Below are 16,653 nucleotides of genomic sequence, written 5' to 3' on the forward strand. Positions count from 1 at the left end.
TACTACTTTTTTCCCCACATTTTTGTCTTAATTAAATAATGCTTATAAAAGAAAATACAGTATTAGAAAAACTTTCCCCCTGGCGTGTCAATTAAACAGAGAAAAAATAAATAAATTAACAAATAAAATATAAACATATTTCATACTACACCAACTAAAAATGTAGTGTGCTGTCCTGATGCATTGTATATTTTTATTTTGCCAGAATTAAATACAAAAACATTTGATTTACTTTACCAAATCCAAATGCATTTCATATTATTGAATGTTTTCCAGAATTAAATAATGATGCTTAATAAAAAAAATTATATTATTTAATATATATGTATTATCGTGATGTCCAAATGCATTTTATATCAAATATTATCTTTTAAATTTTTTTCCAGGATTAAATAATAATTGATAATGTTGTGCTCTCCATAGGCATTTTCATATATTTAATATTCAAAAATACCAGAATTAACTGGTGCTTCATATTTAATATTACACTAAATACGTATTATTGTGAAGTCCAAATGCATTTTTGCAATATTTAACTATGAAAAATGTTGTTTTTTTACAATAATCAAATGAGGCTTATTACAAAAAACATTTCATATTTCTTTTCAATGAATATGTATTATCATGCTTTCCAAATGCAATTTCTTTTGACAAAATTAGTGCCACTTAAAAAGTACATTTTATTACTTTTTTCACATTTTTGCCCGAATTAAATAATGCTTACAAAAGAAAATATAGTATATAAAAAAAAACATTATCCATATAAAATAATGATGCTTGATACAAAAATGTTTTTTGCTCTCCATATGCATTTTGAAATATTTAATAATCAATAATGCTAGAATAAAATGGTGCTTCATTAAAAAATATTTAATATTACACTAAGTACATATTATTGTGAAGTCCAAATGCATTATTGCAATATTTTAACTATGGAAAATGTTTTTTTTTACAATAATCAAAGGAGGCTTATTAAAAAAAAGCATTTCATATTTCTTTACAATTATGTAATATTGTGCTTTCCAAATGCAGTTTTTTGACAGAATTATTTCCACTTAATAAAAAGTACATTTTACTACTTTTTTTCCCACATTTTTGTCTTAACTAAATAATGCTTATAAAAGAAAATACAGTATTAGAAAAACTTTCCCCCTGGCGTGTCATCATTTTTGGGATACTCTCCCATTTTATTAGAATTATATTGTATAAATCATAAGCTCAGTGGTATAAAAAAAAAGGTATATTTCTTGGAGGCAACATTGTGTTACATCATCTTAGATGGCAGAAACAAATGAGCTGGAGGCATTAACTTAAAGAGACTTTAATTCACTTTGTATTCATCTACAGCAGTCATATCCACAAAACCACCTCCTTCCCTTCCCTAAGCTACGTGTCTTATCTACAGGGATGCAGCTTGATAAGTGAGGAAGGCACACGCTTGGCTTCCTACTCTTAGCCTGAAAGCTCTGCAGACAACTCAAGAAAACGCCCGGTGAGTAGAAAGGAATGGCCGTTATTGTCGATAAAGCCATTTTGTTGACACAGCGAGAGAGACAAACAATTTTAAGGCCATTTGCGGAGCTGCACAGAGATGACACACACTTAGTCGTGACAGATGCATGCTTGAATATGATAACATTTCTTGGAAGACTTTGAAATTAAAACAAAAATAACATTTATTTTTATTGATACGCGTTTGATACAATATTCCTATAATAATCAACAAAAACATTATTCAAGTCTTTGAATGGATAACATGGAATTTTACAAGATTGTGGAAAAAGTACATTCAACATTTTTATTTTGAAGGGAACTAAATTAGGAGGCAAAGGAAAAACACAGACTAAGGCGCTTCTCAACAAAAAAAAAAAAATACAGATAAATTAAACATCTTGATTGTCAAAGTTGCACAAAATAAAATCAAACTGTCAATGTTCATTTTACACACACGCCATTAAGAGAGAAAAAAACCAGCAAACTCTACTAATTGTTTTGTCTTTTTTTGCACATTTTGTTATACTACACGCACGTTTTAATCATAAATATAATCAGACGTTTTTTGGGTGGAGGGAATATGCAATAACTCAAAATTACAACAAAAATGCAAAATTCACATCAAAAGGTGCATACACAAAAAAAAAAAACGTAAAAAGTGCTTAAACAGTGTTTGCGTGGCGTAGAAAAATTTAACCAAAAAAAAAAAAAAAAAAAAGGAATATTTCAAAAGCGGTTTTCAGAGTGTTTGAGTGAGTGGAAGAAAATGACACGATGAAGGCGAGCGAGAAAAGCAAGTCCACAGCAGGTAAGGCAAGTTTCCGGCCCAACAAAACGAGATAAGTGTGTAATTTAGACGTCGACTTTGTCATATTCTGATAACACGCTGCTGAAGTGGTGCACTTTAGTAAACACCAGCGGATCAATTTACGATTTTTGCTTTAAAAAAAAACAACCAAAAAACATACCGTATTTTCCGCACTATAAGGCGCACCTAAAAACCACAATTTTTCTCAAAAGCTGACAGTGCGCCTTATAACCCGGTGCGCTTTATTACGATTCATTTTCATAAAGTTTCGGTCTCGCAACTTCGGTAAACAGCCGCCATCTTTTTTCCCGGTAGAACAGGAAGTGCTTCTTCTTCTACGCAAGCAACCGCCAAGGAAAGCACCCGCCCCCATAGAACAGGAAGCGCTTCACCCGCCCCCGGAAGAAGAAGAAAAAACGCGCGGATATCACCGTACGTTTCATTTCCTGTTTACATCTGTAAAGACCACAAAATGGCTCCTACTAAGCGATCCGGTTCATAAAAAGACGCAATCTCTCCATCCGCACACGGATTACTACCGTATTTCACAGCTGATATTCCTGTGAACCGCACTGTGGAACGGGAGCACGTACGGTGAATATTCGCACCACAGGGAATGAGAAGTCATCCTTCACTGTGGTTCTAGCTTGCCATGCTAACTTCCACCCATGATGATATTCAAAAGGAAGACCTTGCCAAAAGAGACCTTTCCAGCCGGCGTCATCATAAAAGCTAACTCGAAGGGATGGATGGATGAAGAAAAGATGAGCGAGTGGTTAAGGGAAGTTTACGCGAAGAGGCCGGGTGGCTTTTTTCACACAGCTCCGAAGGCGAACACACCTTCACTAAGACGGGCAGATAGCGCCGGTCGACATACGCCAACATCTGCCAGTGGATCGTAAATGCCTGGGCAGATAGTTTCGGTCACAACTGTGGTCCGAGCTTTCCGGAAGGCAGGATTCACAGAACTGCTGCACAACAACAGCGACACTGAATCCGATGACTTCGACGAGGCGGAGCCGGCCATTTTTGGATCCCACGCTTGCGCAACTTTTCAATTCGGACACCGAAGACGAAGAATTCGAAGGATTTACGAATGAAGAATAACTTCAGAAGGTGAGCGCTATGTTTATTTTGTGTGTTGTGACATTAACGTTCGAGCAACATTATGTTGCTATTTATTGCTCTACACCATTTTGAATTTTACTATGTTTGTGATTGCACATTTGCGTACATTTTGGGACAGAGTTGTTAGAACGCTGGTTTTCAATATATTATTAAAGTTTGACTGAACTATCTGACTGTTTTTTTGACATTCACTTTAGCGCAGCGTTTTTTTGACATTCACTTTAGCGCAGCGTAGGCGCGGCTTATAGTCCGGGGCGGCTTATTGGTGGACAAAATTATGAAATATGTAATTCATAGAAGGTGCGGCTAATAATCCGGTGCGCCTTATAGTGCGGAAAATACGGTAATAGAGCAGATTGCTGTTCTATTCTGCCTCCGTCAACAAGTAGCCCGCTTGCTAAAAAAAAAAAAAAACAGTCAGGAAAAACAAAACAACTTCCGAGCATCTCAATGCCGCTTTTCAATTCAAGAAGTGAAATCAGTCAATATTGATGATGAATACTCACATCGTTGTGTTTGGTGATGATGCACAGGTGGATTTATTTGCAGTGACTATTATTTGAGTGGCGCCGTCTGACAATTTGTAAGGTTTCTCCAAAGACTTTGGGCGAAAAAAAACAAAAAACCCAGCTCTGGCTCATTGCCGTCATTAAGAAACGGACGTGTTAATGCTAAAAGAAAAACAAAGACGGATGAACAAGATTTACGTTAAAAAAATATATATTTGGCTCGAACTTCAGGGCTAAGGAAGAACCCATTATTTTGTCGTTACTATTTGTACGTCGGTCTGAAGCACCCAGGAAGTAGCCTGCTAATTAAAACAAAAACAAACAAACAAACGCTACCAGTTGAGCCTGAACTCGCATTGTTGCTATTGTTAGTCGCTCAGCACTGCTTGGACTCCTTTAAAATAAAGAAAAAGTACATTAATCGGTCTTCTCCGTTTCGTGCCCTGCTCCTGCACCCCGTCTAGGCGGGTGGTGAACAGATGGAGGTAAGCAAGCGAGCCGGATTGTATGGATGAATGTGTCAATCGTCTTTAAGGTGGGCAGCTGTGTGGTACTGCATGTTGTGATATGGCAAATCAATTGTTATTAGCAACAATGACAACACAAAAAGGTTCCTACATCGTATGTACACCACGGATGCAGGCACTTGTATCTTTGGTTGGATAATCCCAACATTGCGAGGAGGAGTTCAATCATTCGCCGAGCTCTTTTGTCTTTCTTCTTCTTCAACTTTAAAGTCCGCACAGAGACCAACAGGCAACCGAGTGCTTGTCCCTGGGTCTTTGTTTAGAACCGGTCTTACAACTGATCTTCTCGTACCGCCCGATTAACCTTCTGACAGAGCCACCTGCAAGACAAAACGATGGGTTGAAGCGCAGCTTAATTCCAACAGAATTATTAATTTAAACAAAAAGGTGAACATGTGAAAAGGCAGGCTTCACTGCACGTGTTAAAATAAACCTTGACAAGTTTGAACTTTTTCCTTTTTCGTCGGTGAATAGGCTGACCAAGCATTATAGCGCACTCATACTTGCCAACCTTGAGACCTCTGATTTCGGGAGGTGGGGGTGGGGAGGGGGGGCGTGGTTGGGAGCGTGGTTAAGAGGGGAGGAGTATATTTACCGTACAGCTAGAATTCACCAAATCAAGTATTTCATATATATATATATATATATATATATAAATAAAAATAAATCTCCTGACGATTGAGGGTACCCCCCCCTCATGAAACAGGCCTGTAGAGATGAAATAGTCTTGTGATTTTTTTCCCCACACACATATATTATATATATATATATATATATATATATATATATATATATATATATATATACACTCAAGTATTTCATATATATATTCATATATATGAAATACTTGACTTTCAGTGAATTCTAGCTATATATATATATATATATATATATATATATATATATATATATATATATATATATATATATATATATATATATATATATATATATGTATGTGTGGGAAAAAATCACAAGACTATTTCATCTCTACAGGCCTGTTTTATGAGGGGGGGTACCCTCAATCGTCAGGAGATTTTAATGGGAGCATTCGCATACCATGGTTTATATAGGGCACAGAGTGGGTGGGTACAGGCTGGCCTAGGGGCGTGGTGATTGGCTCATGTGTTACCTAGGAGGTGTTTCCGTCTGTGGCGGCATGTTGTTACAATTTCGCTGCGCTTGTTGAGGGATGACAGGTCTGGACGGTAAATAATAAACAGTTTCTCTTTCAAGCATAGGTTGCATCTTTTATTACCACTATTGTAAGGTGTGCTGGATGCAAGAATTTACCATGTTATTGAATATTCAACATTATTGTCTTTGAGGTCCCAAATGTGTTTGCTGAGTTCTGTGGTATTTCGCAGGTTTTTGTTCCTGAAAGAAGCCTTGTGATTGTTCCATCTGGTTTTGAATTCTCCCTCGGTTAATCCTACATATGTGTCGGATGTGTTAATGTCCTTGCGTATTACCTTAGATTGGTAGACAACTGATGTTTGTAAGCACCCCCCGTTGAGAGGGCAATCAGGTTTCTTTCGACAATTACATCCTTTGTTGGTTTTGGAGTCGTTCTGTCTGAGGGCCGACGGCTCATTTGCAATTGTTTTGTTGTGGTTTGAGATGATTTGTCGTATATTGTTCATGCAGCTGTAGCTCAATTTAATGTTGTTCTTGTTGAATACTTTTCTTAGGATGTTGTCTTTGGGAAAGTGTTATATATATATATATATATATATATATATATATATATAGTATAGCAGTTGTTCACTGCACTCTCTAAAAGCCGTAGATGTTATTGTCACATATGCATGTACAGTAGATGGCAGTATTGTCCTGTTTAAGAGTGTCACAACATTGCTGTTTACGGCAGACGAACTGCTTTACGGTAGACGAAAACGTGACTGCTGTTGTTGTGTGTTGTTACTGCGCTGGGAGGACGTTAATGAAACTGCCTAACAATAAACCCACATAAGAAACCAAGAACTCGCCCTCCATCATTCTACAGTTATAACGTGATCGGGCAGGCATGCTGTTTATATTGTGGGAAAGCGGACGTGAGAACAGGCTGGCCGCTGTCGACACGTCACTCGGGTCCGCATGGAGCTGGAGGGGGCGTGGCCTCCAGCTCCGCCTGAATTTCGGGAGAAAATTTGTCTCGGGGGGGTTTTCGGGAGAGCCGCTGAATTTCGGGAGTCTCCCGGAAAATCCGGGAGGGTTGGCAAGTATGAGCGCACTCAGCTATGCTAGTGTTGCTAATGTTAAGATCAGGGGTGTCCAAACTTTTTAACTGGGGGGCCACATTGGGCTAATACAACTTGGCTGGGGGCAGAAAGCATGTAAAGTAACTATATATACACACACAGTATAAGTAAGGCTATACATACTTTAGATATGTGTATATATTGATATATTTATACATAATATATTCACATAAAGGATATATAATTAATCATTAATATAATTGGATATTAAGTAGGGATGTCCGATAATGGCTTTTTTGCCGATATCCAACTTTCCGATATTGTCCAACTCTTAATTACCGATTCCGATATCAACCGATACCGATACATACAGTCGTGGAATTAACACATTATTATGCCTAATTTTGTTGTGATGCCCCGCTGGATGCATTAAACAATGTAACAAGGTTTTCCAAAATAAATCAACTCAAGTTATGGGGGAAAAAAGTGCCAACATGGCACTGCCATATTTATTATTGAAGTCACAAAGTGCATTCTTTTTTTTAACATGCCTCTCAAAACAGCAGCTTGGAATTTGGGACATGCTCTCCCATGAGGAGGTTGAGGTGGGCGGGATTGGGGTTATTGTAGTGTCCCGGAAGAGTTAGTGCTGCAAGGGGTTCTGGGTATTTGTTCTGTTGTGTTACGGTGCGGATGTTCTCCCGAAATGTGTTTGTCATTCTTGTTTGGTGTGGGTTCACAGTGTGGCGCATATTTGTAACAGTGTTAAAGTTGTTTATACGGCCACACTCAGTGTGACCTGTACGGCTGTTCACCAAGTATGCCTTGCATTCGCTTGTGTGTGTGAAAAGCCGTAGATGTTATGTGATTGGGCCGGCACGCAAAGGCAGTGCCTTTAAGGCATTCCCCCAATATTGTTGTCTGAGTGGAAATCGGGAGAAATTCGGGGGAGAATGGTTGCCCCGGGGGATTTTCGGGAGGGGCACTGCCGAAAATCTGCGGTATTGGCATTTTTTTGGATCTATCCAAGGCCTTTGACACAATAGACTTTGAGATCTTATTGTATAAACTATATCACTATGGTGTCAGAGGGGTACCTCTCGATTGGTTCCGCTCTTACCTATACGGAAGGCAGCAATGTGTATGCGTCAATGATCACAATTCACCCTGTATGACCATAAATTATGGGGTTCCCCAGGGATCCATCTTGGGGCCTCTCCTTTTTATCCTATACATAAATGATTTTGTAAACTCCTCCGAAACTTTTCATAAAATAATTTTTGCTGACGATACAAATTTGTTTACCTCACACAGGAGCCTACACGATCTACAAGTAACTGTCAATTCAGAGCTTGTGAAAGTAGATTCCTGGTTCAAATGCAATAAGCTCTCACTTAATGTAAATAAAACAAATTTTATTCTATTTCGTTCTAATAAAAACCGGACAAATACTGAGCACTGCCATATCAACATCAATGGGCAGGAAATACAGAGAGTGTACTCCACAAAATTCCTGGGGGTCATCATTGACGAATACCTCAATTTCAAATGTCACATTAGAAACAAATTATCCAAATATGTTGGCCTGTTCTTTCACCTTCGTTATTATCTTCCTCTTTATGCTCTACTCACCCTATATAAAACTCTCTTTGAACCACATCTAAACTACTGTAATGTCATCTGGTGTAACACCTTCCCTACCTACCTCCACAAATTAGAATCTATGCAAAAGAAAATCATACGGGCCCTGTCATGGTCCAAGTTTAATGCCCCCACTCGACATCTATTCCATAATTATCATCTCTTAAGACTGACAGAGTTCAATATTTATCAAAATGCTTGTTTAACCTATCAAGTCATTTACAGGCTGAATTTAAGGCTCTGTAGCTTGGTTCCTATCTACCATCCCCAGCATGCCCACAACACTCGTAACTTAGATTTGATATCAGGGAAACATCGTTTACTGGATTGTACCGCTCGAAGTGTTGTATGCAGGGGACCAAAGATTTGGAACCGGCTTAATGAGAGCCTCAAGATGCTGTATCCATTCTCCAACTTCAAAAATAAACTAAAAACTTATCTATTAACCACCTATATTTAATGCCTCATGTAGGGTAGACTACTGTTGGGTTTTGCATGGTTGAATGAATGTATGTATGTATGTGTATGCTTGCTTTAGTACTATTATCTTGTGTTAATTATATAGCGTTGTTTTTTGTTTTGTTTTTTGTTGTTGTACTTGCTACCATGTTCCATCATTCCATGTATATTCCATCATTTCATGTATATTCTATCCTCTGGACCCCCTGTCAAAAGCTTCTTCTAGCTTATTTGGGGGACCCTTTCACGTACCAACATCTTTAAATGATGATATTTTACTACTATTGTATTTGTTATATGGTATTGTGAATAAACTTGAAACGAAACTTGAAACGAAACTGAAATTCGGGAGTCTCCTGGGAAAATCGGGAGGGTTGGCAAGTATGGACCATGTGTGTTGACTTTTTGTGTTAGTTTTGTTGCGCCGTGAGTTTGAAAGGTTGTGTGGATTGGGTCATATGTAAAAATGTAACCGGAGTTGCTCACTGTGTACACAAGATGGGGGGCATTAAGTTGGAGGTACCCCGCGGGCCAGTTTCCTATTAACACGTTCATGATTTTCCCGTGGGCCAAACGTAATACGCCAGCGGGCCGAAGTTTGGACACCCCTGGTTAAGAGTCAACCTAATGTTGCAAGTGTGCGATGTGACGCCCGTTAGCGCAGAGTGACAAGCGTAGATGCACAATGGCGGCTGTACCTTTTCGGGGAAGAAGTCAGGGCTGCTTTGCCGCACTTTGCCAGGCCTGCCCTTGATGACCGCATAGCAGAACATAGTGATGACCATGACGAACAGGAAGTAGCTCGTGTGCATCAGGTGGAGGTTGATGAGGGAGCGGTCATCCTGGTGAGAAAAAAGGCTAAGCTATCACTTTTCTACACTGTGTGGATGTCAAAAGTTTTAGGGACACATTCTCATTGGATAACAAGACAAAGTGTCCCTATTGTTTTGCTTGCGACTACAGGTAAAAGCCAGTAAATTAGAATATTTTGAAAAACTTGATTTATTTCAGTAATTGCATTCAAAAGGTGTAACTTGTACATTATATTTATTCATTGCACACAGACTGATGCATTCAAATGTTTATTTCATTTAATTTTGATGATTTGAAGTGGCAACAAATGAAAATCCAAAATTTCGTGTGTCACAAAATTAGAATATTACTTAAGGCTAATACAAAAAAGGGATTTTTAGAAATGTTGGCCAACTGAAAAGTATGAAAATGAAAAATATGAGCATGTACAATACTCAATACTTGGTTGGAGCTCCTTTTGCCTCAATTACTGCGTTAATGCGGCGTGGCATGGAGTCGATGAGTTTCTGGCACTGCTCAGGTGTTATGAGAGCCCAGGTTGCTCTGATAGTGGGCTTCAACTCTTCTGCGTTTTTGGGTCTGGCATTCTGCATCTTCCTTTTCACAATACCCCACAGATTTTCTATGGGGCTAAGGTCAGGGGAGTTGGCGGGCCAATTTAGAACAGAAATACCATGGTCCGTAAACCAGGCACGGGAAGATTTTGCGCTGTGTGCAGGCGCCAAGTCCTGTTGGAACTTGAAATCTCCATCTCCATAGAGCAGGTCAGCAGCAGGAAGCATGAAGTGCTCTAAAACTTGCTGGTAGACGGCTGCGTTGACCCTGGATCTCAGGAAACAGAGTGGACCGACACCAGCAGATGACATGGCACCCCAAACCATCACCCAACCATGCAAATTTTGCATTTCCTTTGGAAATCGAGGTCCCAGAGTCTGGAGGAAGACAGGAGAGGCACAGGATCCACGTTGCCTGAAGTCTAGTGTAAAGTTTCCACCATCAGTGATGGTTTGGGGTGCCATGTCATCTGCTGGTGTCGGTCCACTCTGTTTCCTGAGATCCAGGGTCAACGCAGCCGTCTACCAGCAAGTTTTAGAGCACTTCATGCTTCCTGCTGCTGACCTGCTCTATGGAGATGGAGATGTCAAGTTCCAACAGGACTTGGCGCCTGCACACAGCGCAAAATCTACCCGTGCCTGGTTTACGGACCATGGTATTTCTGTTCTAAATTGGCCCGCCAACTCCCCTGACCTTAGCCCCATAGAAAATCTGTGGGGTATTGTGAAAAGGAAGATGCAGAATGCCAGACCCAAAAACGCAGAAGAGTTGAAGGCCACTATCAGAGCAACCTGGGCTCTCATAACACCTGAGCAGTGCCAGAAACTCATCGACTCCATGCCACGCCCCATTAACGCAGTAATTGAGGCAAAAGGACCTCCAACCAAGTATTGAGTATTGTACATGCTCATATTTTTCATTTTCATACTTTTCAGTTGGCCAACATTTCTAAAAATCCCTTTTTTGTATTAGCCTTAAGTAATATTCTAATTTTGTGACACACGGAATTTTGGATTTTCATTTGTTGCCACTTCAAATCATCAAAATTAAATGAAATAAACATTTGAATGCATCAGTCTGTGTGCAATGAATAAATATAATGTACAAGTTACACCTTTTGAATGCAATTACTGAAATAAATCAAGTTTTTCAAAATATTCTAATTTACTGGCTTTTACCTGTATATCTTTCAGAAAGCTAGGATAATGCCAGGGCTGGACGATTATGGCAAAAATTATAATTACGATAATTTTTTTTATTCATATTGAAATCACGATTAAGTACGTGATTATTCATTAATTTAAAAAAAAACGAGTTGTTATGTACCACCGAAACTCAACTTGAAATATAATTCAAAAGAACAACCGGATATAAAATGGTAACATACAAGGAAAAAAATAATAATACATTTAAATGACAAGAAAAAAAAAAGTTTGTTTGAATTTTTTTGAATTCCATTTTACCTTTTGATTTATTATGGGTCTACTGAAAATGTGAGCAAATCTGCTGGGTCAAAAGTATACATACAGCAATGTTAATATTTGCTTACATGTCCCTTGGCAAGTTTTACTGCAATAAGGCGCTTTGGTAGCCATCCACAAGCTTCTGGTTGAATTTTTGACCACTCCTCTTGACAAAATTGGTGCAATTCAGCTAAATTTGTTGGTTTTCTGACATGGACTTGTTTCTTCAGCATTGTCTACACGTTTAAGTCAGGACTTTGGGAAGCCCATTCTAAAACCTTAATTCTAGCCTGTTTTAGCCATTCCTTTACCACTTTTGACGTGTGTTTGGGGTCATTGTCTTGTTGGAACACCCAACTGCGCCCAAGACCTAACCTCAGGGCAGAAGATTTTAGGTTGTCCTGAAGAATTTGGAGGTAATCCTCCTTTTTCATTGTCCCATTTACTCTCTGTAAAGCATCAGTTCCATTGGCAGCAAAACAGGCCCAGAGCATAATACTACCACCACCATGCTTTACGGTAGGAATGGTGTTCCTGGGATTAACGGCCTCACCTTTTCTCCTCCAAACATATTGCTGGGAATTGTGGCCAAACAGCTCAATTTTTGTTTCATCTGACCACAGAACCTTCCTCCAGAAGGTCTTATCTTTGTCCACGTGATGTCAGATGAAACAAAAATTGAGCTCTTTGGCCACAATACCCAGCTAGAAATAAGGTTTTAGAATGGCCTTCCCAAAGTCCTGACTTAAACGTGTGGACAATGCTGAAGAAACAAGTCCATGTCAGAAAACCAACAAATTTAGCTGAACTGCACCAATTTTGTCAAGAAGAGTGGTCAAAAATTCAACCAGAAGCTTGTGGATGGCTACCAAAAGCGCCTTATTGCAGTGAAACTTGCCAAGGGACATGTAACCAAATATTAACATTGCTGAATGTATATTTTCAGTAGACCCATAATAAATTAATAAAAAAAACCAAACTTCATGAATGTTTTTTGTGACAAACAAGTATGTGCTCCAGTCACTCTATCACAAAAAAATAAGAGTTGTAGAAATTATTAGAAACTCAAGACAGCCATGACATTATGTTCTTTGCAAGTGTATGTAAACTTTTGACCACGACTGTATATGTTGATGTCATATTGACCACGCCCATAGCCATGCCCCCACCGCCACGTATATAGTGGCAATGTAGGGGAAACCCTGATCGTGACATCCCAAACTTCTAGGGAATGCGCTCTTTTTTTCACTAATTGGCTCCTCATCCGTTTCACCGGCACAAGCTTAGGAAACTGCATGCTCATTGCTCGTCGTTTTTCTTGATTATAATATTTTTATGACCGTGAGAAACCGAAATCTAGATTAAAAATTTAGCGAAATTCTCCAGCCCTAGATGACGAGTGATGAGCTTACATCGGGCACGATGACGGTGAGTTTGGGGTTGAGGGCGTGGTACACCTTGCCGATGGCGCCCTTGTAGCACCAGAAGGGGTTGTAGTCCTGGCTGTACTTGGTGTCCGAGTCCCGCACCGTGGTAAAGACCTTATACCAGGAGGTGGCGTTGGTGTACGTCTCTGGCATGCAGTGTGGCGGCTGACTGCAAAAAAAAAAAAATTATTATTATTACATTATATAATATATACAGGTAAAAGCCAGTAAATTAGAATATTTTGAAAAACTTGATTTATTTCAGTAATTGCATTCAAAAGGTGTAACTTGTACATTATATTTATTCATTGCACACAGACTGATGCATTCAAATGTTTATTTCATTTAATTTTGATGATTTGAAGTGGCAACAAATGAAAATCCAAAATTCCGTGTGTCACAAAATTAGAATATTACTTAAGGCTAATACAAAAAAGGGATTTTTAGAAATGTTGGCCAACTGAAAAGTATGAAAATGAAAAATATGAGCATGTACAATACTCAATACTTGGTTGGAGCTCCTTTTGCCTCAATTACTGCGTTAATGCGGCGTGGCATGGAGTCGATGAGTTTCTGGCACTGCTCAGGTGTTATGAGAGCCCAGGTTGCTCTGATAGTGGCCTTCAACTCTTCTGCGTTTTTGGGTCTGGCATTCTGCATCTTCCTTTTCACAATACCCCACAGATTTTCTATGGGGCTAAGGTCAGGGGAGTTGGCGGGCCAATTTAGAACAGAAATACCATGGTCCGTAAACCAGGCACGGGTAGATTTTGCGCTGTGTGCAGGCGCCAAGTCCTGTTGGAACTTGACATCTCCATCTCCATAGAGCAGGTCAGCAGCAGGAAGCATGAAGTGCTCTAAAACTTGCTGGTAGACGGCTGCGTTGACCCTGGATCTCAGGAAACAGAGTGGACCGACACCAGCAGATGACATGGCACCCCAAACCATCACTGATGGTGGAAACTTTACACTAGACTTCAGGCAACGTGGATCCTGTGCCTCTCCTGTCTTCCTCCAGACTCTGGGACCTCGATTTCCAAAGGAAATGCAAAATTTGCATGGTTGGGTGATGGTTTGGGGTGCCATGTCATCTGCTGGTGTCGGTCCACTCTGTTTCCTGAGATCCAGGGTCAACGCAGCCGTCTACCAGCAAGTTTTAGAGCACTTCATGCTTCCTGCTGCTGACCTGCTCTATGGAGATGGAGATTTCAAGTTCCAACAGGACTTGGCGCCTGCACACAGCGCAAAATCTACCCGTGCCTGGTTTACGGACCATGGTATTTCTGTTCTAAATTGGCCCGCCAACTCCCCTGACCTTAGCCCCATAGAAAATCTGTGGGGTATTGTGAAAAGGAAGATGCAGAATGCCAGACCCAAAAACGCAGAAGAGTTGAAGGCCACTATCAGAGCAACCTGGGCTCTCATAACACCTGAGCAGTGCCAGAAACTCATCGACTCCATGCCACGCCGCATTAACGCAGTAATTGTGGCAAAAGGAGCTCCAACCAAGTATTGAGTATTGTACATGCTCATATTTTTCATTTTCATACTTTTCAGTTGGCCAACATTTCTAAAAATCCCTTTTTTGTATTAGCCTTAAGTAATATTCTAATTTTGTGACACACGGAATTTTGGATTTTCATTTGTTGCCACTTCAAATCATCAAAATTAAATGAAATAAACATTTGAATGCATCAGTCTGTGTGCAATGAATAAATATAATGTACAAGTTACACCTTTTGAATGCAATTACTGAAATAAATCAAGTTTTTCAAAATATTCTAATTTACTGGCTTTTACCTGTATATATATATATATACTATAATAATTGTAGCAAAAATGCAGAAACACGATAACTTCACCAGCTTGGGGAACCACACTTCTGTCATTTCACCCATCATCTGATTCACAAGCCCTCTATCACCCTATTTACTATATCTATAGCTACAGCAGCCCGTTTAAACAGCAACACTTGTATTAGTTCCCCCCTCTACTGTTAGGTCAGTCCAATCTGTTTTGCTTCAAAACTAATTATGTATGATTAGAGTTGCGCGATTTATCCACCCATCCATTTTCTACCGCTTGTAAACTATATAAATAATATCAATTTGGCCGACCATTGAGCTTTTAATGCTGTCGTTATATCATGATAATGCATGTTGATGACACATTCTAGCTGTGTGCCACAAATTTGACAACAAGCGAACCAAGTGTCAACGCAATAGAGCATCCTTGCTAGCGAGCCAGTTGCTAATGTCCCTCCACAGTGCAACTACCAAATCACTAATTTCCGCCTCCATGGCAGAAAAATAAACTGTTTCTTGCATGTATTATTAACACTGGAGGACTAGAGCACAATTAATAGCTAAACATGCAACAAACACACTGTTGGACGGTAGGAGGATACAAAAAAACATAGCTAAGCTGAAGCGCTTGAATGTAAACAGGGGTGGGCAGATCAATACAAATATCGACAAAAACAAATCAGCAGCGTCATACAAAAAAGCTTTTATCAATTACGCCAAATAGCGAAAGTGAAACCGCTTCTATCAGGGCATGATCTCGAGAAATTAATCCACGCCTTTATCTCGACTCGTTTAGACTACTGCAATGCCCTGTATGTAGGCATTAGCCAGGCCTCCCTGGCCCGCCTGCAGCTCGTGCAGAACTCTGCTGCTCGTCTGCTAACACAGACCCGCAGACGTGAGCACATCACCCCCTATATTAGCGTCCCTTCACTGGCTCCCTGTGCGTTACCGAATCAATTTTAAACTCCTTCTATTTGTTTTTAAATGTCTAAACAACCTCGCTCCAACGTCCTTCAGCCTTACTGCCCCACCCGATCCGTAAGATCAGCCGATCAGCTGCAACTGACGGTCCCTGACACAAGGCTGAAGCTTAGAGGTGACAGAGCTTTCGCCGCTGCTGCTCCCAAGCTCTGAAACGACCTACCTCTGAGTGTTAGACAGGCCTCCTCTCTTCCTGTTTTTAAATCTCTCTTAAAAACATACTTTTATTCCATGGCTTTTAACACTGAGTGATATCCATCCTGCTATGGCGCCCCATAATACACCTGCTGTGAACCTGTTTTTATGTTCTATTTATTTTAGTTATTTATTTTTTTATCGTGCTCTGTTTGTGTTGTGTTGTGTTTGCTCGTTCTCGTATTATCTTTTAACCTGCCCTGTAACAGCACTTTGGCTACCCCTGTGGTAAATTTTAAATGTGCTTTATAAATAAAGTTGATTTGATTTGATCTGATCGACAGTAAGAATACCAATACCATTATATGGTAAATACGACAGGGATTACGTCAATATTTTTTGTAATTGATTAATCGTTTCTGTGGTTTGTTATTGTTTATATATTAGGGAAATAAAAACCAATAGTAGTTTGTGCTTTTGTTGTTTTGCACCATTGACTATTATACATTTTGTATGTACAGTCATAAAAGGGAATAAGGAAATTATTTGAATATTAATTGATATTGTTACACCACCATCCTGTTTTTTGTCACATTACATTTAATGATCCTGCAAATTTTAAAGGGGAACATTATCACAATTTCAGAAGGGTTAAAACCATTAAAAATCAATTCCCAGTGGCTTATTTTATTTTTTGAAGTTTT

The 16,653-nt window shown here is 39.4% G+C and overlaps 1 protein-coding gene across 1 annotated transcript in view; it reads right to left on the bottom strand.

The window, feature by feature from the left end:
- Positions 1 to 3,780: 3,780 nt before the first annotated feature.
- Positions 3,781 to 16,653, bottom strand: part of tmem248 (transmembrane protein 248) — a 33,749-nt gene continuing 20,876 nt past the window's right edge. The window contains exons 5-7 of the mRNA XM_061962752.2: positions 13,011 to 13,194; positions 9,466 to 9,609; positions 3,781 to 4,786 (exon numbers count right to left, since the gene is read on the bottom strand). Of these exons, the coding sequence (XP_061818736.1) occupies positions 4,766 to 4,786; positions 9,466 to 9,609; positions 13,011 to 13,194 (349 nt within the window). The 3' untranslated portion in view covers positions 3,781 to 4,765. The remainder of the gene's footprint in view (positions 4,787 to 9,465; positions 9,610 to 13,010; positions 13,195 to 16,653) is intronic.

This window comes from Nerophis lumbriciformis, linkage group LG09, assembly GCF_033978685.3.
Source record: "Nerophis lumbriciformis linkage group LG09, RoL_Nlum_v2.1, whole genome shotgun sequence".
In the NCBI taxonomy this organism is placed as follows: Eukaryota; Metazoa; Chordata; class Actinopteri; order Syngnathiformes; family Syngnathidae; genus Nerophis; species Nerophis lumbriciformis.